This window comes from Coloeus monedula (genome assembly GCF_965178545.1).
Source record: "Coloeus monedula genome assembly, chromosome: 9".
In the NCBI taxonomy this organism is placed as follows: Eukaryota; Metazoa; Chordata; class Aves; order Passeriformes; family Corvidae; genus Coloeus; species Coloeus monedula.
In genome coordinates, this window is record NC_138789.1 from 7,524,798 (window position 1) to 7,546,630 (window position 21,833).

Consider the following 21,833-nt stretch of genomic DNA (forward strand, 5'->3'; position numbering starts at 1 on the left):
AAGCCAGATCTTGGGAAGCTGGAGAGGCTCTTTGGGATGGTCGGGTTGCGTCATGGTGGAGCTGCTTCCCACTGCCACAGGAGGAGAGGGCACCTACCTGTTCACAGGGGGCATGGGGTGAGGTGGCACGGGAGGTGTGCTGGCCTGGGGGGTTCCTGGGAAGAGCACAAAAAAAATCTGGCAGGTTTTGACTGTGAGAAGGAAGGAATTCGATTCATTTACAGAAACTGGACCTTGAATCTTTTCTGTTTTCCTCAATCCATCAAGAGGGCACAGACTTAAAAACACCATTAACCCAAATAAGCTTTGGCAGCAGCATTAGAGGGAGAAAGGAACAATCACTGCGGAAAGGCAAGTCAAGACATGACAGCCCTCTCTAGCTGGTGAGAGAGGGTTGGTTTGGGGTTTTTCCTGTAAATGTACTTTTTAGTCAGTGCCTTTCAAGGTGAGCCTGCAAGAGCCAACAGTGATGGGATCTGCCGTGATCCCCATCTTCAGAATATGAACATGTCTTGAGTGTGGGTAGTGTTTGTTGCCCCCCCAAAGGAGGAGGCTGGGGTGGCCCATGTCCCCCTGTCTCTCCTGCCCTTGCTTCCCATCCTGGAGACTGACAAAAGGGTTTTGCCCTGCTTGACCAGTTTTGAAACCCGGTGAAAGACTCAGTCTCTGATGATCACGTTTCACCCATACAGGAGGAGGAGAACTGCCTCAAGAAAAGACACACAGTAAATTCAGATGGGTTGTGGAGCCGGGGCTTGTCTCCATCTCTTCTTCAGCCTGGAAGAAAGTCAGGCCAGGTCAGGGTTGAAGCACACTTGATTCCTGCCCTGGGCTTTGCAAGTTCATTCACTGCATTCCTGGAACGAGAATGAATAACATAAATTCAGCATCTTTCTGCAGACAGCTTTCTCCCTTCTTTCCTGCAAGGGGACTTTCCACCTGGATCCAGTGCTCTGTGGGATGCTGGCAGCGTCATGGGGAGCAGATTTACAGGTTCTGGTCGGAAGGGTTCAGCCAAGTTGTACTTTTTCAGAGATTTTCCATCTGAGCAGGATTGAGTTTGTTCCCCCTGCCTGTGCCTTGGCTGCCCCCAGGCAGGACAGTAGGGAGGCAAGTGTGTGGAGCGTGTGGATGAGGAGCCAAGCTGGGTTTCCCTGCATCCCAGGCAGATGCCCATAATGTGTGGTGGGGACCAGGGCCAAATGCATCCTAGTGGGGGGGTGATGCCAAAGGAGAAGATGGTGCCGTGGGGACATCGCAGCATTCATGAGGTGCTGGATTATGTATGTCCAGCCCCTTCCCTACCCCAGGGGCTCACTGAGAGCGTCCTGGAGGTGGTGTGCATGTGGGGCACAGACACATGAAAGCTGGGCAGCTGCTGTGCACACTTTTCCCTGCTGCTGTGCCAGCTCCCAGAGCCACGCTGCACCTTGGCCGGCCTGACCTCTGGCCCCAGCATGTCTGGGGGGGCCATGGGACTGGGAGGGCTTAATGACCAACTGCCCTGAGCTGAACTTTGCCACTGAAGCCTGGGTCTGAGCACAGCCCATTTCTTGGGACACCCTTTCTTTCCCTGGAAAACCTGGGGGAGAGCCACCAGTGCCAGCTACCCCCACCCCTGGCCATTCTCTGCACAGCCTCCCCACTGCAGTCCCACCACAGCTCTGACGTGGGTTTGAGTGCTGTGCTCAGGTCTCTCCAGCTGATTCCCTGCCTTTTTTCAGTTGGAGCACTGCTTTTCAGGCACTGTGATCCCACTGCACGGAGGCATCACACCTGCCCCATGGAGTCTGCATCCACGGCATCTGCCTGGAGCCTGCTGGGATTCTCACCGGCCCTGGGCAGGCTGGCAGCTTCGGCCCCTCGGGAAGGGGTTGCGGGGACAATGGGGACATCCATTCCAGATGGCAAGGACAACTGGGATATCTGTAAACCTGTTCATTGCAGGCGTGACAGCGCTATCGGCCCTGCTGATAACAGCAGGGACTCGGATGCCTTTTAAAGGAGAGCAGCGACAAGTGGATGGCTGGAGCTGCCGATGACGGGCGCTGGAGCTGGCGACGACGGGCACCGGGGCTGGGCGCTGACGTGCCGAGCCCTGGTCAGTGGCATGTGCTGCCTGACGAGACCCAGCTCCTGCCGGCCCTCGGCACGCTTATCCTCTGCTCCTCCATCTTCCCGTCTCTTGCTAATCCTTCCTAAGCCTCTGTACTCCCGAGCCGCGCACTGATCCTGCAGCCGCCCTTCGGCAGCGAGGCTGGGTATCCAGCATGTGTGGGCTGTCCCCTCTCTGTGTGGCTTCCTCCCCACCCCAGCCAGCCCCGGGCTCCTTGTGTTGGGGGACAGTTGTCCCCTGTTCCAGGCAGGGTACTGCCCTGCTCACCCTCCCGTGCAGCCCCAGCTTGTGATGTAGGACAGCCAGATCCACGCTGGCAGGCACACCCAGGAGGGCTGTGGAGAATAAATGAAATAAGAAATAAAGTGCTTTGCCAGGTTTTGTGAAAGGCTCTTTCTGTTGCATCCCATCACAGGGAACTGCTCCTAGTCCACGGAGGGAAGCCCAACCACTTTTTCCATGAAACTCCTGCCTAATGCAAGGATCTGAGGCAAACCCGGTTATAGATGGGGTGGCCCATGGGCGGTGGCTGTTACTTGCCATGGGCAGCAGCCATTTGTAACCTCCAGCCCCTGGCTGTGGGCTGTGTCTGCAGGAGATTCAGGAGTGAAAAAAAGAGAAAGCTGCAGCGTGTCACCCTGGGGTGACCTTGTCATGAGGGACAGAGGGCCCTGGGCATGTGGGTGCACACAGTGCACCAGCCAAGGCTCTGCAGGCCACGTATGGATCACCGATCTCTGGGGACACCAAGCCAGCAGCAGGGTTTTTTCCTGTAACCTCTTTTCTTTTTTTTCCCCCCAGCCTCTTCTTGCCCCGTAACAAATCCAAAGGATCCTAGGTGCCAGAAAACATGAGAGCAGAGGAAGGCTTTCCAGCCCCAGCTCCCCATAGGAGCAGCTCTGTCTGGGTCCATGAGTTTTTGTGGTATTTGTATCGGAATGAAGAAGAAAGAGCTGAGGGGAGTTGGTGCAGGGAGGGGGAGAGAGGTGAGCCAAAGGAGAGGCAGCCTGGAGGGAGTTATTCCTTATTTATTCCTCACTTTCCCTTAATCTCTGTACAAAGCTCTCTGGTTGACCTGCCCTAGGCAGAGGTCCCAGCCTCGCACCTTTTGCAGGCTCCCGGTGGAGGCAATCCCTGCTCCAGGGCCAGGGCCAGCCCGGCACGCTCGGCAAAGCACCCCACACGTCTCGCAGCCCCTGCTGGGCCCTGGGGCAGTTGCTGCTGCCCAGAGAAGGGCTACAGGCACCAGCTTTAGGATGTGGGCTTGCTTCAGCCTCAGCTCCAACCGAGAAGGGGAGGCTGCAGGGACGCGGCTCCTGCTCTGCTCCACGCAGCCCCTGTGGGAAGTGGCTGGGTTAAAAGCCCCCGCTTTATCACGGAGGGCGCTCCCTGGAGGAAAGCCCCCTGACGCCCCCGAAATGGCTAATTGAGGGCACGGCCAGATCAGCGCAGATCCAGCGTCGGTGCCCCCCAAGGATGTGTGCCGGGCCGGGGAGCCAGCTGCCCTCAGCAGCTCAGGAAATCCCGAGGCTGAGCGGGGCCGGCGCCATTGAGGAAAATGGGTCACCTCCCGCCGCGGGTGCCAGGGCTGGGACACCGTCCCCTCGGCTGGGACACCCCCGGGCACTGCTGCTGGGGGCACGGCCCATGCCAGAGACCTCCCCTGGCCGCTGAAAGGCGGCTTTGTCACCCGCTGCCAGGGAGACTCCAGCTCAGCCCTTGGGCAGAGATGGGGCCCAGAAATTTCTGGTGGAAAATGCATCCTTTGGAGAAAATTACTCCCCAGCCCGGGTATTAACGTTCTGTCTGGGGAGAGGCACAGCGAGGTCAGGGGTGTTCCTCATGTGCCACTGCACCCCTTCCCACATCCTGTGTCCCCCCGGCAGCAGGCTATCCCCTGCCTGGCACTGGGCATGCTGTCCCCACAGAAGCTCGGCCATCCCCGCTTGCTCAGCCTGGGCAACCCGAGTCACCTGTCCCCGAGGCGCCAGGACATCCCTGCCCTCCGTGCAGGAGCATGCCGAGCCTAAATCGGGGAAGATTAAGACACGACCAGCTAAAGCCACTTTGCTCCTGAACTAGCATATCCGCTTGGGATTTAGCGCATTTGCAGGCAGGGATTCACACCTTTAGGTGATTTGTCTTAATTCCCCCCGGGCTCTATGTGTGGAAAGCCCTTGGCCGGCATCTTCTGGGTGGTGGTTCTGCAACATGGCAGAGCCCAGGCTTTTTCCTGTGGCCACTCCAAACAGGCTGCTGGTGGATGCAGCCTTCTGCCTCCTTCTCTTGTACGCCTCAGCTCCCAAGGCTGGGGCACCAGTTGAGACTTCCTCTGAATGTGAAGGATTTAGACAGCAGACCTTTCCAGGATGTCCCCTCAGTGCATGAGACAGGAGCTGCTGCAGGCACGAGGATGCTGCTGGTGCTGTGCTGGCACCTGCCTGCTGCCATGGGGTGCTTTAGGGCTGCAGACACACTGGGTACCACGGAGGGACCCACATGAGTGCTGTGGGGCTATGCTGGGGCAGGCAGCTGCTCTTCCAGAAATCAACAGCTCTGCACATCCCCAGCTCCTGCCCTGCCCTGGTGGCTGCGGGCCTGGACTGGGCCACGCTGGCTCCGTGGTGGGACACGCAGGGCTGAGCCGCCCCTCCCGGGGGCCGTGTGGGGCTGGGGCGCCCCGGAGGCACCACTGCCACCTGCCCCTGCGCAGGGACCCCGCCGGCCACAAAGCCACACATTGTTGTGACAGCAGCTGGCCGAGGAGTGACAGGGATGCCTGGGCCTTCTAACCCAGCAGGGTGCACGGGCGATGGAGAAGCCCGCTGTCGAGCATCCCCGGCCCCATGTACTCGCTGGCCGCGTCACTCTGCCCCATCCCGGAGCCCCGGGTTCCCTTCCCAAGGCTGCCTGTGCGCCGGGGGCCAGGCGGGCGCTTGGCAGCTGCACCAGCTGCCGGCAGAGAAAGGAATTCTGTGACAATGGCGGCGGAGTAGAGCCAGGCTGCGGGCTGATGAATAATGCAAGGCTGCTCTTGCGGGGCGGCAGATGTCCTGTTTACCAACAACCGGCCCCAGCTGGCGGCCTGGCGGCGCAGGGGCGCAGCTCCCCAGCCCCGGCCCTGCCCCCGCTGCCACCACCCGGGTACACCCCCCGCCCTGCGCCCACCGCAGCCCCGTCGCGGGGCAGGATCCGGCCGGGCGGGCACAGAGGGGCTCTCCCGGGCGCAGGGGGTCTGCGGCCCACCGTGGGGCTCGCCTGTCTCGCCATGGCATCGTGGCTCCTTGAGTATCCTCGCCGTGGCTTCACGGCTCCCTGAGCATCCCTTTGAGCCGGAGGGGTTTTTGAGATGAGTTTCCATGGCAACGGAGCGGAATGGCGCCGGGAGCCGGGGGATGCGGGCGCTGGAGCCGGGCAGCGAGCTGGGTGGGGCGGGGACGGGCTGCGCGGTCCCGAGGGGGGTGGGAGATGCCCGAGCCCCTCTGGGGCGGCTGGCCCGGGACCGCCACCCCCCACTCATGTCCCAGGGGCGGCTGCTGGCCGGACTCAGTCGGGGGGGCTCCAGGCCACTGCCTTTGGGGCCGGTAAAAACCCACAAGTCGCGTCGCTCAACTACAACCTGTTTATTATGGAGTTTTTTTCCCAGGCAAGGGAATCGGGAGCACTCGCGTCCCGACTTCAATCTTTGGGGGTGGGAGACAGGGCAGGGGGAGTTCTCTCCACGGCCGGGACCGGGCACCTGCTGCGCTGGGCTCGAGCCGGGCCGTACCGAGCCCGGCCGACGCTGGGCGGGCAGCCCCGCCCCGGCTCCCCCCGGGCGGCGGTAGGCGGGGGCCGGGCGGAGCGGGGCGCACGGCGCGGCACATCACAGCACGGCTCGGCACAGCACAGCACAGCACGGCTCGGCTCCGCTCTCCCGCCATGGCATCCAAGTGCCCCAAGTGCGACAAGACCGTGTACTTCGGTGAGCGCATCCCCGGGGCCCGGCCCCGCATTCCCTTCCCCGCGCCGAGATGCATCCCCGGGACCTCAAACCGGTCCCCCAGTCCAGAGCTGCGCTCATCCCTGCCCTCCCCTTCCCTGAGCCCCCGCCTCATCTTCTCTTTCCCCCACCGGGATGTGTCCCCCCGGTTCCCGCTCCGCCGCAGCTCCCCGCGGGGCTCGCCCCGAGATCTGTCCGGCAGCAGCTCCTTCTCCCCCGGGGCCCCCCGGAGTGGCCGCGACCCCTCTGCCCTGCCCCGCATCCCCGGGCTGTGCTGGGGACTGCTGCCGGCTGGCCCTGGGACAGGGGACACAGAGGGTGTGGGTGATCCCGGGCTGAGGAGGGGAAGCAGGCGGTGAGGAGCCCTGGTTGGGGTATGCCCTCAGCCTGGGGTGCTGAGAGTGGGGTGGCTCCTGTCCCCAGGTACCTGCTGGCTCGGGTCAGGGGAACGCGGCCCACCCGACAGGGCCGGTACTGGGCAGGGGGCTCCCATGATTCGGGGGATCTCCTGGGGCAGGGAAGTTGGCAGTGGCAGGTGCAAACAAAACCTTCTTCCAGCCGGTTTCTTTGATTCCCTGCAAACCTGGCCCCAGGTGTGCCATTCACCCCTCCCCGTCTGGCCTCGCAGCCAGCCCTCAGCAGGCTGTTCCCAGCTGGGCGAGCTAATGAAGGGTTTGGGGTTTCCACGGGACTTTTTCAAAGGCAGCTCCGGGGCTCGGAGGTCCATCTCAGCCCGCCTGGGCTGGGTTAGGGCAGCAGCGAGTCCCTGCAGGTCTCCGAGGGCGTTGCTTGGGGTTGTGGCTGGTCAGGATCTCTGGGAACCGAGGCTGGCGTGTCTCCTGTCAGGCAGCACGGGCTGAGCGCCTCGTAGAGAGCCGGGGGTGAGTGGAGGTGGAAGCAGGGGCTGATCCTTGGACTTGGTGCCTCCCTGAAGCTCCCCGAGGAGCTGCCCCAGCCCGCTTCCCCCTGCGGGGCAGTGCCCAGCCGGGAGCCTCCCCGGCAGTGCCCTGAGCCCCTGGGTGAGCACCCTTGGAACTGCTCTGTGGGCTCAGGGTGGCTCTGGGAATGGATCCAGAACTCCAGCCCGAGCTGCCTCCGGGGATCTGCTGACCACGGGGTCCAGCTGGGCTGGCACTGCCTCCCTACACCCCTCCCTGCCCATCTCCCCACGCTGCTCCAGGGTCTCCAGCCCCTGTTGCCTCAGTGTGTTTGTTTGGTGGAGAAATACCAAAGGGTCCTGATGATGTTTGAGCATTGGAGGCATTGGTGCTTTCATTCTTTTCCGGCCATCTCCAAGTAAACACAGGGAAATAGGAATTTGCTCTCTTCCTCCTTTAAATAAACCTATTTGTGTGTGGGTGGGAAGGGCTTGGCCCCTTGGATGTCTTTCTTTGTGTGAATCTTTTCCTTTTTAAGCAGAAAATAGTGCCTGCCCAGCCAGCTGGGCACTGACCCGGGGTCAGAGTTGCTCCTCTCGCTCCAGGGATGAGCCTGCCCTGCGTGGGGGGGGTCGGGGCTGGGTTCAGGGACCCCTGCCTTGCCGGAGGAGGAGGCCAGCCTGTGCCAGGAGGAGAAGCGCCAGCCCACAGCAGTGTCTGTGCTCTTTTTCTCTCCCCATGTGCTGGGGGACTCGTGGATGTGGTCTGGGGGGAGCAGGGCTGTACCCCGTGCCCAGCTGCGTGCCAGCTCTCTCCCCAGGAGGGTTTCTGTAGGTGCAGTGGTCCCTGTCCCGGTCTCTGTTCCTCCGTGGCTCCCCGTTCCTGCCCCGTGTGGGGACACCCTGCCCTACAGGCAGGGGGAGGCAGGTGCTTGGCAGCGGGGGAGTGCCAGCCCCCATCCCACACCTTCCCGCAGGGAATGCTGCCCCCGAGAGAAACCTCGGGGGTGGGGGGGAGGCGGGTTGTAACGGGAGCAAGCTTCTCTGTGCTTAGAGCTGAGATAGGCTGGAGCATGTCGCTGTTGATGCCTTGAGCTTTTCCCTGAGGAACCGCCCAGGCTCTGGAAGAATAAACCTGAGTCCGTTTATTCAATGCATAAAAGCTACATGCAAACTCTGAGCCGTCTTTCCGGGATGCGGATCCCGGGTTTTCCTCCCGATAGGCCGCGTGGTGTGGTGAGAAGGCAATGGGAGCACCGCGTCCGGGGTTTGGTGTCGCTCCTGAATTCCTCGGCTGGCCCGAAGCTTAGCGGGGAGGTGATTCATAAAGCCCCGCTTGTTCGGGAGCTTCCCTGCCTGTGCTGAATGAACGCTGGCAGCTCGGGCTGCTCGGATGCCTGGGATTGCAGCCGTGGGTTATGTGTGAGAAATGCCGCCGGGTCCTGTTCCCGGCCCCGCGCAGTGCCGGAGCGGCTGCCCAGCGCCGGCGCTCCCGGGTACCGATGGAAAACTCATTTCCAGCATGCCTGTTGCTTCATGCTCCCTGGAAAAATCCAGTGGGCTCCTCCCTGCGCAGTCAGGAGGATGTGGGCGTTTCCTGAGCTACAGAATGAGCTTTTTTCCTTTAAAAAGCACTGGGAAATATAAAAATAGTTTTTTGGCTTTTTTTCTACTTTTTTTTTTTTTTTTTGAAGGAGGTTGAGGTCTATGACATTGTTTCCACAAACGGTTGAGGCTAACTTCCCTGCTTTGGGAGGTTGGCTGGATGAAGTGAATGTTTAACTGGAGGAGCAGCACTGCTGGCAGCTGCGGGGCCAGCTCCCATCCCGCGCTGGCAGGTGGCAGTGGGCTGGCCTTGGGCTTGGGTTTGGGTTATCACTTCTGGCAGGAGGCTCTGGAGGGACCAGAGTCTCCTGCAGCCAAACAGCCACACACTTCCCCAGCTCCCTTTTGCACTGCTGAGCCTTAAATGAGTTTTGCAGGGTCACCGGGAGCCCTGGCCAAGCCTTTCTGCCTCCCGTCCTTTCTTCCCAGAAGAGCAGGCGATTGCGGCAGCAGGGGGTTTCCTGTTTTCCCATCCCAAGCACGAGGCAGGCACAAGCCCCAGGGATGCAGCAAGCACACGTGCAGCGGGGTCCGGCTGCGGACGGCATTTGGGGAGCTCGCTGCACGTGCTGGGGAGTGTGAAGGCTGGTGGGAGGCTGCTGCTCTATTTGTTTGGAAAGGTGCATGCTAAAAGCAGGTGGGAGTCACTCAGTAGCTCTCCAGCCTTAAAGGTGCTCTCCAGGGTTGGTTTGCTGGTGGAATTCCAGAGGAGGAATGGACTGAGGACATGGACACATCCATCTGGGAAGCAAGGAGGGCCCAAGCCCCGTGTGTTGCAAGGGGCCTGCAGCAGATGCCTGACCCCACGGTCAGGCTGGAGCGCAGCAGGACACGGGGTGCAGCCAGGTGTGGGGTGCTCTCCCTGCAGCGCACGGCCCCGGCGGGTCAGCCCGGCGAAATTCAAGCTGCAGAAGCCACTGTGCAATTAATAAGTAACCGCTGTCCTTGGCTCCAGGCAGGGAGATGGTGGGGCAGGAGAGGCAGGAGGGCTTGATTTCCATCACAGCCGTCCCTAACAAAGGAGTGGCTCTCCAAGTGCAGCTGGTGCAGCGTCGGCATGTCCGTGTCGGCACAGCCCTGGCTTCCCAGCTCGGAGCGGGCTGGGCTCCTTGGGAACTGCTTGCCCCCAGGTCTCGGAGTGTGAGTGGACCTTGCAGAATGGTAACTACGGATGCTCCACTTCCCTGCTCCCCGTGCAGGGCCCTGCCGGGGGGAGGGATACCTCTGTGGGAAGCTGAAGAACAGGCTGATTAGCATTAGTTTCTCCCTCAGGAAAATAGCACGGGCTACAGGAAATGATCTGTGGGAGTGTGGAACAGGGTGGTGTGAGGGCTGGGTCCCCTTGCTCTTGTGTACTGGGCTTTGCTGGGGCTCACGGCAGCGTGGTGCCGGCACTGCCAGCTGTGGGGAGCGGTGCTGCTCCCAGGGCTCTGGGTGCTGGAGGCTTGGAGCTGGCAGGCAGCTCCCTGCAAACCCAGGGCTGGTCCTGGGTGACTCAGTTGCATGTCTGGATTGTAGAGTCCTGCACCCGTGTTCCAGCTTCTAGGCAGACACACATCCTCCTGTTCCCATCCTCCCTATCCCTGGCAGGAGCACAGGGATGGGGAAAGGTGAGGTGATGGGACTGGAAAGAAAAGGCAAGGAAAGGCAGAGCAGGAACGCCCAAGCAAGAAGTAATGGAAAATCTGTCACCGCAGCATTGCAATCAAATACAGAGCCTGGAGCATGAGCCGTGGTGCCACTTCTGGTTGTGGTGGGATGGTGATGCCCATTGCTCCTGCCAAGGGCCCTGAAGCTACCAGAGGGGTGATGGTGGGAGATGGGTCCTGGCATGAGGATGGGGAGAGCTGTCCCACCATCCTGCTGTGCACTTGGCCATGGGGAGCACCAGTGCTGCGGCCCCAAGGGAGATGCTGAGCATCCTCTCCCACTGCCATCTCTGTTCACACTGTGTTGCCCACGGCCTTGGGCCAAACCCTGCTTGGAGCTGCGGGGGCCCAGCAGGGTGGGGAGGTAAGGAGCCATGGGGAAGGAGGGGCACTTTGACAGGCTTAGTTGCTCCAGCATGTCCCAGAATCCTGCTCTTGCTGAAACGGGCCAGGAAACTGTCTTACTCTCCCGGCACTGCCTGCCAGAGATGACATCTCAGTGTGCAGAAGGAGCACTGTGCTCTGAACCAGCAACTACCCAGGAATGGTTTGTGTGTGGGCCTGCCCGTGCCACTCTGCTCCTGGCTGTGTGGCGAGTGAGGGGAGGGCTGCAGGCTGGACTCTGATTTTCTGGTGGTGCCCCTCGGCAGCGTGGGCTGCATCTCCTGCATCCCTCGGGGTCCTGCCTGCCTTGCCTCACATGTGGGGCTGCTATGCAGCTGGAAAGCAGCTGATTCCTTGGGCTCAGCCCTGGCTGAACCCAGTGGCTGGCTGGAAACCCTGCTGATCCTCTCCCAGCACAGACACTGTCAAGCTGCCCAACCTCAAACGCATCCCATGCAGATGCTGCTTGATGAAGCCCTGTGGAAAATGGTGAGGGACTTGCTGGCCCTGCAAACTGGAGTGGGAGATTGGAGGCTCCTGGCCAGGGAAGTGCCTGCAGGAGGTGAGGCTCTGTCAGAGGAGAGGCAGGGAGCAGCAGGGTGGATGGGAGCCATGCTGTGCACTGGGGCTGTGGCTGGAAATCAAACAACCTTTGCTTGCACCCGAGTGGCTCGGCTATGCGGGGGCTTGGATCCCAGGGAAGACCTTGTCCCTCCCCTTGGCTGGAAGTGGGAGCCCCTGCCTGGGATATTCCTTGTTCCCCCCTTGCTCTGCAGCAAGGCTGTACTGAGCTGGCTTTGTTGCACACTTGGAGGGAGCCCAAGGCCTGGAGGGCTGCCTTGCCTTGCTGCAGGGAAGCTAAATATATATGTTTGGCCACAAATCAGGGTGCGGTGTAACCGTCAGCACCGGCTGTGGGATGGGGGAGAGGAGCTGCCTGGCTGTGCCTGAGCAGGGCAGGGGTGGGGATGGGGTGAGTGGCACAGGAAGGCAGCGCAGACCCTTGGCAGGGCAGCATGGCTGGGATATGGCCCGGCAGGGCATGGCAGGAAATCCTCAACCTGTCCTTCCACCTTTTCCATCTTTTGGCCACTTTTGAGGAACTGGGAAGGGGATGAGGCTGCTGGCTCACGGCTCTTGGCTTTGTTTCCAGCCATTTACCAGGCTCCTTTCCCTGCACTTTTCATTCCTTTGTGTCTGCAACTGCTTCGAAGCGCATCTACAGTCTGACAGCATCCCTCTCTGCCAGGGATGCCTGTCGCTGGATCCCTGTGGGGATTTTGGCACCCTTACTGCCAGACTGGGCTTGTCAGCCCTTCCCCGTGCCCTCCCAGGCCTCTGGTAGGATGGATGGGGCACAGCGCAGCCCTTTGCAGAGACGCAGCTGCAGCTACAATTCCTTTTGCTGAATTAGCCTCCGCCTGGGAGCAGCACTGACGTCAGGCTGTGGAAATACCTGTGCGAGGGACTGGAGCAGGCTCGGCGCGGCCGGCGGCACAGAAACTGGGAGGAGGGATGCTCTCTTCCCGTCCTGAGAGGATGCGCCCACCTCTGGCCTGCGCCAGCTGCTTTGTCTGGGCACGGCGGTAATTAAGGGCTGAGCCGCGTTGTCTCTGGGGTGGGGCTGCTGTGGAGCCATGGGATCAGTCTGCCTTGACAGCCCCGCGGCTGCTTGCCTGCTCCTGGCCTCTGGTTTTTGCCAGCTCTGGTGGCGTCCCTCGGCAGTGTGAGCTGCACCCCCTGCACAGAGCAAACCCACCTCACAGCTACGTCCTGCAGCCAGACGCGGACCTGGCTGTGCTCCACCTTTCCTTGGGGGTGTTTCCCCTGGGGAGAGGTTTATTATCCATGGGCACGCAGTGCCCGCCCATGGCAGTGTGGGTAACACAGGGCTGGCAAACCCCTGAGCCACACACGTGTGCCAGAGGCCAAATTCCTGCAGTCAAGTACCCTTAACTCTGCCCTTCCAGGGGGTGCTGCACAGCTGGTTTAAATCCGGCTGGCTTGAGGGCTGAGTGTCTAAGCGTGGGACCAGAGCAGGGTGTGCGTGCACTCGGTGTGATGCGGAGAGGAGGGGGCATCGTATCTGGTGGCAGAGGCAGGGTGCCTCTACGTGTCTGCCGTCGAGCCGGTGCCATGCCATGCTCCCTGCACAGAGCTGGACACAGCTCCGGCACTGCTCTGCCCCAGGCTGCTCTTGCAGTGCCGGTGCTGGGGTGACCCCTGGGGTTGCTGGGGTGAGGAGCGGGGCTCCCCCCCAGCAGCAGGAGGATGTGGCCAGAGACTTTTCCTCTGGGGCTGATGCAATAGCGGAGCAGCTGTGGCCGAGTGACAGGAAATCTGGGCGCTGGTTCTTTCCCTCCGCAGTGATTTATGGGATGGTGTGGCCGCAGGCTGCTGCCCTGGAAATGGGCTCGGGTGGCTCCAAGCTGCTTCCTCTGCTCCCTGCAAACAATGCCTTCTGGAAAGCCATCCCGGCTGTGCCGGTCCCGGATGCATCCCCCGGGAATCCTTGTTTGCAGCCAGAGGATGCCTGACCAGCGCCTGCGCGGCATTTCCATCTGGAGGCACGGGGCAGCCCCCCTGGTTTCCGGGCTGTCCCTGTGCTCCGGGTGCACCCGGCCGCCTCCCGCCTCCTGCCCCATCCCCTGCCACGCACTGTGGGTGCCAGTGACATCCCTCTTGCTCTGCATGGCCGAGGGATGCATTGGCAGAGGGGTGCATCCGTCAGGGAGGAGCAAGGATTTCCATCTGCTGGAATATAATGGGGGGGGGGGGGGTCATTGGGGGAGCATCGCGTATCGCGGGAGCAGGAAGGAGCTGGTGGGGGCTGTGGCCAGCTATGATTGCAATGGCTTCTGGAAAACATCCGCCAGTAGCTTCCTCCTTGCTTTGTACCCGTGGCCATGACGGCGCTGGGTCGGGGCAGCGGGGGGAGCCGGGGGTGACGCAGCCGGAGCACAGCCCGGCCTGGCTGTGCATCCACTGTGACAAAGCCGAGTGGTTCTTTGGCCCCGAGCCCCTGGCTCGGCTTTCAGCCCATCACGCTCCGTTTCCCTCCCTGGTCACCCCGGGGAGGCACCCGTTCCTGCCGGGGGGGCTGGGAGGATGCAGGGCTCCTGCGATGCTGCCAGGGCAGTGGGGTGCTGGGATCTCTGTATTCCCCTTGCTTTTGGGGAATCCCTGGGGTCTGGAGGGCCTGGGGCCTGTTTACCCTGCGGCTGGTTCTCTGCTCTCAGAGACAGATGGGGGCTGCAGAGGAAAAGGAGCGCAGTTCTGGCCCTAGCGCCTTCCTTGTGTGCTGCCTTTTGTGAGGGGCTGGGGAGACATGAGCCCCCCTGAGCCCCTGCGCTTGGAGCCAGCAGGGATTTGCCCTGGCAGCTTTGGGCAGGCAGGCACAGACCCCTGGCTGTGGTGGGGCATCCCTTCACCCTGCTGTCTGCTCCTGCCTGGGTTTGGTTAAACAGCTTGTGAATCACCGGGAGGTGGATTTGGAATTTCTTCCGACTGATGGGAGTCCCCACAGTCCATCTCCCACGTGCTTGCTTGGGGATACTCTCAGGAGTCTCCTGTGCACCCTGCTGCAATGACTCTGGCTCTGCCCCTTCACGCTGCCCCTCCCGCCACCGGCCATCCTGCTTTGCACCGGGATTGAATTTTTGGGTGGTGATGGCATTGTTTCGGCTTATCTTGGCCTTGTGGCATGCCCCGGATGCAGCTGTTTGCCTTGGGAGGAGGGTGGCTCTGGAAGCCAGGACCTGCCCTTTGGGGAGCTCTTGACCCCCATCTGGAGTGGATTCAAACAGGTGACATTTGCTGAGGTCCTCGGGGGGAAACCCGACATCGCGGAGGAGGTCTTCTCGTGGAGTGGGGCCGGCTCCGGTTGCGCTTTTATTTGCTTGTTAAATATTTTATTTGGCTCTCCTGATTTAGTTTTACGGTGGCTTTAACGGGCTCACAGCGTTTTCCAGCTGTCTCTGCACATGTGCAGAGCAGAGGGAGGGCCAGCAGGAATCCGTGGGGGGCACAAGGCAGCCCTCGGCCGCCCAGGAGCTGGGAGGGAGAAGGGATGGTGCAAGGCTGGGGATGCAAGGCGAGCAGTGGCAGCCTGTGCTGCCTCCCAGGGTGCTCCTGGAGACCTGCATCTCCGTGCCAGACGGAGGGATTGTTATTTGTACTCACATAACCAGTCTCAAAGCATTTGCCTTCCCCGAATTTGCCCACTGATGCTCTGATACTGTTTCCAGTGCCGGCAGCGAGTGTCATGCTGGGACACGTTTGTGGCCATGCGCCCATCTGCACGTCGTGCCTGCTCCCGGGCTGGGGTTAAGGAGCACCCGCACGCCCAAGGGACAGGTGTTTTCCAGGGTCAAATGTCCATCCTGGGTGACAGTGGAGGCTGTCTGTCATCCCGTCCTCCTGGGAGCAGCACCGGGAGCATCTCTGGAGCTGCAGCTGAGGCTCCGGGGAGAGGCTGGGTGTGCGTGGGGGGAGTGTGACTGAACGGGCGGGGTGGGCATGGAAACGCCAAATATTTGAATGGGAGTGAAGTCATTCCGGGTAACGTGGCGGGTAAAAATAGACACGGGGAGTGGGAAAGAAAATGCTACCGTTGCTGGACTGGCGTTTGGGAAAAGGCAGCTGTGGGATGGCAGCTGGGCGGTGTCCTGCTTTCAGCTGGGATAGGGTTAATCTCCTTAATAGCTGGTGCAGTGCTACGGGGGGGGGCAGAGACTGGGGGGTTTGTGCCCACGTCCCACAGGGCTGCAGGGACCCTGGGCGCAGCAGCAGAGTGGTCCCTGTTTCCTGCAGCGTGGCTGATGTGTGCAGTGTGAGCAGCCCCCCTTGAGTGAGTTCCCCCCGTGGTTGCCGCAGCCTGGCTTCCCCGGGGGCTTCAGCAGGTGCTGGGCAGTGGCTCACCCCTCTCTCGTGTCCCCTGTAGCCGAGAAGGTGTCCTCCCTGGGCAAGGACTGGCACAAGTTCTGCCTGAAGTGTGAGCGCTGCAACAAGACCCTGACCCCGGGTGGGCATGCTGAGGTAAGAGCTGCCAGGGCGGGCAGGGTGGGAGCTGTGCTGGCATTCGGGGGGCCTGGTGGGATGGGAATCCTAGGAACAGGGCTGGGGCAGATACCTGATGCCATGTGGAGGCGCTGTCCCCGCGGCATGCAAGCCCAGGAGCACACACTGTGGCTGCAAACGCTGCTGCTGCAACTCAGGGTGCTCTTGTGCACAGCCCTGGGGAAGCCACAGAGTGGTGCTGGCACCACGTGTCCTTCCTCTGTCACCCTGGGCTCCCGGGCGGCTGTGGTGGGGCTTGGCATGCACTGGGCAGACTTGTTTGGGCATTGCACAGGCTTTGGAGGCGTGTGTGTGCTGAGAGCCTGCACTGACCTGTGGTTAAAAACAGCAAGAATGGGGAATGCCTGGGTTGCCATGGCGATGAGAGCTCACCACTGGTGCTCTCTGTGCCCTGGGGCTTGTGCTGGAGTGTGATGCCACTGCCATTACCCAGCACTTGGGAGTGTGAAGGCGCCCTGCTGGTGGTGGCAGCTGCTCAGACTTGGGAGCAACTGTGTTTTTGCTGTGCAGTGTCCCAGCATGACACCCGGTGCCCTGGGTTTGGGCAGCACCTGTCATTCCACAGTGTCACCAGCTCCTTAGCTTGGCTTTAGCGGGCGGCACAGCCGGGGAGCAGCAGGGACAGCTGTGCTGGTTGCCCCCAGCCGGCGGGGAAGCAGGGCCTGTCCTGCCGGCAAGGACGGGGCTGCGCGGGTGGATCTGTGCTTCAGGCCCGGTTAAGCCCAGAACATTTGCTGCTTCTCCATATAAGGTTGGATTCTGTTCCCATAGGGGATGGCAGCCAAGCCCCACTGACTGTGCTGACAGCAGATTTGGCCCTTCCCTGCTTTTTCTCCCTTCCTTTGAGGAGGCTAGGTTGGAAAGGTGTCGCGGGGAGACCAGTTAAATGTTTACCCTCCCCTCTGGCATGGCAACGCTGTGAGCACACTCATATTTATGCCTTGCAATATTTTGCAGCTGCCTTTGGTCAGACCACAGCCTTCTCACTCCCCTGGCCTTACCTCTGGCTGTTCCAGCCCTTGCCTTTGGCATGGCACCACTGCTCAGCTGCCACCCTGCCCTTTGTGAGCAAGGAGGCCTTGCCTTGCAGCAGAGGGATGGAGGGCAGGAGCAGGGCTGAGATGCTGAGTGGAACCAAGCAAGCAATGAGGTGGGATCCTGCCTGAGAACGGGCTCCCAGTGGGTTTTCTACCCAGGGCAGTGTGTGTGGCAGCCCTGCTGGCCCCCTGCTCCAGCCACAAACACTCTTTCTTTTTTCTTGGACTCGGTTCCAGCTGGCCCATGAGAAATGTCTGTGGGGAGTTCCGGGGCTTATCGCCTGCCTCATGCTTTCCTGTGATAATCACCCCAGACGATAGTGGGGTCGATAGCAGCTGGGCTGGGACCAGCACCCATGTGGGGCCTCTGATCTTGGGCCAAGGCGAGGGAAAGGCGAAGCTCAGGGCTCCCACGGTGCTCTAAGCACCCAAGAATGGCCTGGCTGTGCACGGGATGCTGAGGGAGTGAGGTGATGCCTTGCTGGGTCTGGTGCCACATGGCTGGGCCGGGGTGTGGAGGTGCCTCTTGGCTGAGCTGCCATGGGGTGCTGGTGCTCCAAGCCTAGGGCACAATGTGCAGAACAGCCCAAGTGGTTGATGCAGGCAAAACCCCTGAGTGCTCAGGTTGGGTTAGGCTGGTGCTCCAGAGCCACAGCTGGGAGCATTTTAGGGTGTATGCATGGCCGTGGTGGTCTCTGAACACCAGAGGATGGAAGTGCTTCTGAGCGAACTGTGGTCACCACTCAGCATCCTAACACTGCCCTCTCTCCCCAGCACGATGGGAAGCCCTTCTGCCACAAGCCCTGTTACGCCACACTGTTTGGCCCCAAAGGTATGTCTGTGCCCCACCACTGCCTGCTCAGGGCTGCAGGAGGGGCCACGTCCCCTCGTCCCCAATTGTGGCCCTCAACAACATCGCAGAAGCCAGGCTAACATGGGCTGAGCATCAAGCCAGCAAATTGCAGTCCCAGGCCTGCTGTCTGCTTGTGCAGAGGGAGAGAAGAGCTGCTGGAGGGAGGGAGGGAGGAAGGAATCTATTCTGACATCTGCCCTTTGTTTTACATTTTAATATTTAAAAAAACAAATTCCCATTCCGACAGAAGGTGGAGTCACTCTCCTATCCCAGATGTGGCTGGAGAAAGCCTGGGTCAGGAGAAAGCAAGCCAGGGCTGAAATGCAGCAGTGGCCCTTGGCTCAGTGGGGCTGCGGGAGGTGGGATAGGGGGCTGGGGGGATGATGGAGACCTCGAGTGCTCCCAGGCCCCCACAGCCCCTCTGTGCCCCTCTGCAGGGGTGAACATCGGCGGTGCCGGCTCGTACATCTATGACAAGCCGCAGATCGAGGGGCAGACTGCTCCGGGACCCATCGAGCACCCGGTGAAGGTGGAGGAGAGGAAGGTGAATGCTGCACCTCCCAAGGGACCCAGCAAAGGTGAGGGGCTGGGCAGGACAGGCAGCCTGGCCCTTTGCCCTGCTGGGCAGCCAGTCCAGAGCCACCACGTTTGGTGATGGTGTGGGGCACGGGGTCCACCCCACTCAGGTGTGTCCTGGCAGAGATCTCCCCCCACTTCCCATCCACATGTCCTCTTTTCTTCCAGCCTCCAGTGTCACCACCTTCACCGGGGAGCCCAACATGTGCCCACGCTGTGGCAAGAGAGTGTACTTTGGTAAGGTGGTGAGTGGGCAGTGGGTGCTGGCCTCAGGGTGGCATGGCCCCATGGGGTATGCAGGGGCATGCATGGGGCTGGGAGTGGGCTTTGGATCAGGGAGGGGGTTGTGGGTACGGAGGAATGTGCCTGAAGGGCCTTCAGGGATGGCTCCTCGTGGATATACTCCTGGGTGCAGGGCTTTATCTACATTGTCACCTCCCACGTGGTAATGGCTGTCCTCAGCCATCCTCTGTCACCTGCGAGGCACCAGAGGGGTGGGAGGGATGTAGAAGGCTGGAGATCCTGAGTGCTCTCTTGGGATTTTGTGATACCCCCATGGGGAATGCTCCCCTCAGCATGGTGCAGGGGGCTGGTGTGATCCTCCCTCCTTGTCCCACTCCAGCCGAGAAGGTGACTTCACTGGGGAAGGACTGGCACCGTCCCTGCCTACGCTGTGAGCGCTGCAGCAAGACGCTGACTCCGGGGGGCCATGCTGAGGTAAGGGTGTCCCAGCCTTAGAAGCCTGGCCTGCACACTTGGGGATGCCAGTGGGGCATAGCTGAGATGTCCCAAGCCATCCCCATGGGCCCCCACAGCCTTTGCAGGAGGGCAGAGCTGGGAGGACCAGCCCCTCAGCCCAGGGAAGTGCTAGGGGTGCTGGGGTGTCTGCAGGGGACACGCAGAGCGAGAGAGGTGTCCAGCCACGTGTACACGTCCTGGGGGCTGGATTTTCCCTGGCCCCCAGCCCAGGTGACAGGTTTCTCTCTCTGCCCTGCACAGCACGATGGACAGCCGTACTGCCACAAGCCCTGCTACGGGATCCTCTTCGGGCCAAAGGGTGAGTGCCTGGGGCACGTGGGGTAGGGACCCAGTCCAGGGACACGGGCCCTGCGTGGGCTGCCACTCTTGATGCTCACGCCACCACCCAGAGGGGACATCTCCCTGGAGCATGCCACCTTCCTGTCCGTGTCCTCACCCTCCTGTTTCTTGCCCCATGCAGGTGTCAACACCGGAGCTGTGGGAAGCTACATCTATGACAAAGACCCTGAGGCGAAGAACCAGCCCTAGACAGCGTCCCCGCCCGCCTGCCCGCACGCTCTGTGCCCCTCCTGTACTAACCTCCTGCTCCCAGCTGGAGCAGACCCTCACCAGGCTGGCCACGGAGCTGCACCCTCTCTGCTGTCTACTCCGGGCAGGACAGCCCTGCCCCTGGGTTATATATCATAGTCTCTAATATAAGCTTCAGTGTTTAAAGGCAAAGGTAGAAGGTATCTCTGGTGGTTCCCAATGCGCTCTGCCCTCCCCACCCCTTCCACCAGCCCCCCGAGCATGGGAGGCAGCAGGGCAGGTGTGGGGATGTCCCTGGGTGCAGGGGATGGTGGGTGGCACCCGAAGGGCTGAGGATGGGGGGGAAGGTGGTGGCGGGAGTCCCACTGTGGGAAGGTGCTCCATGCTGTCCCTCAGTGCTTGGGACTGGGGTCAGGGTGCCCAGTCCTCTTCCTCACCAGTGGCTGGAGATGTGTGACACCTGGCAGCACTGCCCTTCTCCTGGTCCTTCCCAGGCTCCATGCCCTGCCTCTCACTCTCCCTGGGTCCCACAGCTGGCTCTGTCCACCGTTAGGTCTGGCACCTCCCTACCCCCCTATCCTTGAATCCCAGGCACCTGGTTTAGGCTGGTGCCCCCCCAGCATGATCCCCCTGGAGGCAGAGCCTGTGCCAGGGGGCACTTGGCAGCTGCAGCCCTGGTGGAGGGGGCTCTCCTCTCCCCACCTTTGGAGGACAGAGCGCATTGGGCTGGTGGCCTGGGCAGCAGGACCTCCCCCTGCTTCCCAGAGTTGGAGGTTTCTCATTGTTGTTGTTTATTTATAAGCAGTTGTAAATGTGCTCCTTGCTTTGGAGAATGACACGTGCCCCCCGTCTCACCTGTCCCCCCGTGCACACCCAGCCCTGCTGCTGCCCAGGAGAACAGGGAGGGGGCTGGTGCAGGGGACCCCAGCAAGCCCTGGGTGCCAGCACCCCACTCTCTCTGGGCCCCCGTGCTGCCGCAGGGCTGACTTTTGTTATTGCTGACAATAAAGGTTTTGAGAGATGTGTTGTGCAGCTCAGCTCCAGGTGGAGGTGGGGGAAGCTGTGCACACCACACAGCATCCTTTTGGTCCCAGGACCCGGCTGCTATGGTCCTAGCCCAGCTGGCTCCTCCTGGGGCCAGACTGAACCGTTCCAGCTGAGCCTGAGCTGCCCAGGCCCGAGCTCCTCCTGAGGAGCTGTTCCCTGTGCCGTGAGCACAACAGGCTTGTAGGAAGCTGTGCTGGCCATGCAGATGGGATGGGGTGGGATGGGGTCCTTGCCAGCTTTGGGAAGTGGAAAACTAATGGACAGAAGTTATAGAGCAGGTGACATTGTTCCCCCCAGCCTGAGCTTGCTGAGCAGGCACAGTGCCTGAGTGGGGCTGCCATTAGGAAAGCTCAGCCTGGCAGCAGTGGGGCAGGAATGCATTGTGGGGGCATTGGCCACCCCCCAGCCCTTGTGAGCTGCCCTGTCCCCAGCCAGATGCCACCCCGCTGCCAGCCCTGGTTTTAGACATGCAGCGATTCCCCCGAGGAGCTGGGTGTCTGGAGAGTGAGGCACGGAGCCTGGGGCTGCCAAGGCAAACACCGGTTCTGGGAACTGCTGCTCCGGCTCGTCCCTTCTGTCACGTTCTTGCAAGAACCCCGTTGGGCTGCCTGCTGGCCGTGCCCCCCTGGGACCTCGGCCTCCCACTGGCCCCGTCTGCTGGGGAAAACAGAGACCGGGTGGCCCCCGCCACGTGTTGAATCCTTGGAGCTGCTCCATTGCCGTGCAGGAGAACGGGCTTGGTTGCCAGCCACAGCCCCTGGCCTTGCTCCTGGCCCGGGCACGGCTGGGAAATGCAGCGGGCACAACTGCAGAGCAGCGGCAGCAGGGAGGCTGCGGCCGCAGCGGCATTCCCGGGCTCAGGCAGCTGGCGGAGCAGTGCTGTTTCCGTCCTGGCAGTGATCCCAGCGGCGTGGAGCCTTTTCCCAGGCACAGAGGGCTCGGCAGCGCAGTTTCTGGGTCGGGAATTGGGCTCTGTGTGTTCATGTTTTGGTGGGGTTTCTATAGAGACTTGACCCCTGGGATGCTTTAGGGACAAGGCTGCGGTGTAAATCAGAGCAGTGTCGCTCTGCCGGCTCCTCCCCTGACCCGCAGCTGGGCCCTCACAGCCAAAATTTGCCAAGTTTGTCCCACGTAGCAGCAGCAGTGCTGAAGTGGGGGGTTCCCATCGCTCACCCAGGGCCTAGTACAGCTGCCAGCAAAGCCCTTGGCATGAATCCATATCTCCTTGCAACTCTTATTTCCTATCATTAATTAATGAGCTTAATATCTTTGCCAGCCTGTGGCGATCCCTTGCAGCAGGGAGCTTCCCTGATGGACTGCACAGGCTCATGTTCCTTCTCA

At 61.2% G+C, this 21,833-nt stretch overlaps 1 protein-coding gene across 1 annotated transcript; it reads left to right on the plus strand.

Moving 5' to 3' along the window:
• The first annotated feature begins 5,968 nt into the window (after positions 1 to 5,968).
• Positions 5,969 to 20,466, plus strand: CRIP2 (cysteine rich protein 2). Its single transcript, XM_082287594.1, has 8 exons — positions 5,969 to 6,080; positions 15,556 to 15,650; positions 17,504 to 17,561; positions 18,020 to 18,160; positions 18,327 to 18,395; positions 18,781 to 18,875; positions 19,158 to 19,215; positions 19,378 to 20,466. Exons 1-8 carry the CDS (start codon positions 6,038 to 6,040, stop codon positions 19,443 to 19,445), a joined length of 627 nt encoding a protein of 208 aa, XP_082143720.1. The 5' UTR covers positions 5,969 to 6,037; the 3' UTR covers positions 19,446 to 20,466.
• Positions 20,467 to 21,833: the final 1,367 nt, after the last annotated feature.

Excerpts from the sequence above, each read along its gene's own strand:
- CRIP2 (XM_082287594.1), top strand. The coding sequence starts at position 6,038 with ATGGCATCCAAGTGCCCCAAGTGCGACAAGACCGTGTACTTCG. Across the intron at positions 15,651-17,503 it reads CCCCGGGTGGGCATGCTGAG|CACGATGGGAAGCCCTTCTG; the intron begins GTAAGAGCTGCC and ends CTCTCTCCCCAG. Across the intron at positions 18,396-18,780 it reads TGGCAAGAGAGTGTACTTTG|CCGAGAAGGTGACTTCACTG; the intron begins GTAAGGTGGTGA and ends GTCCCACTCCAG.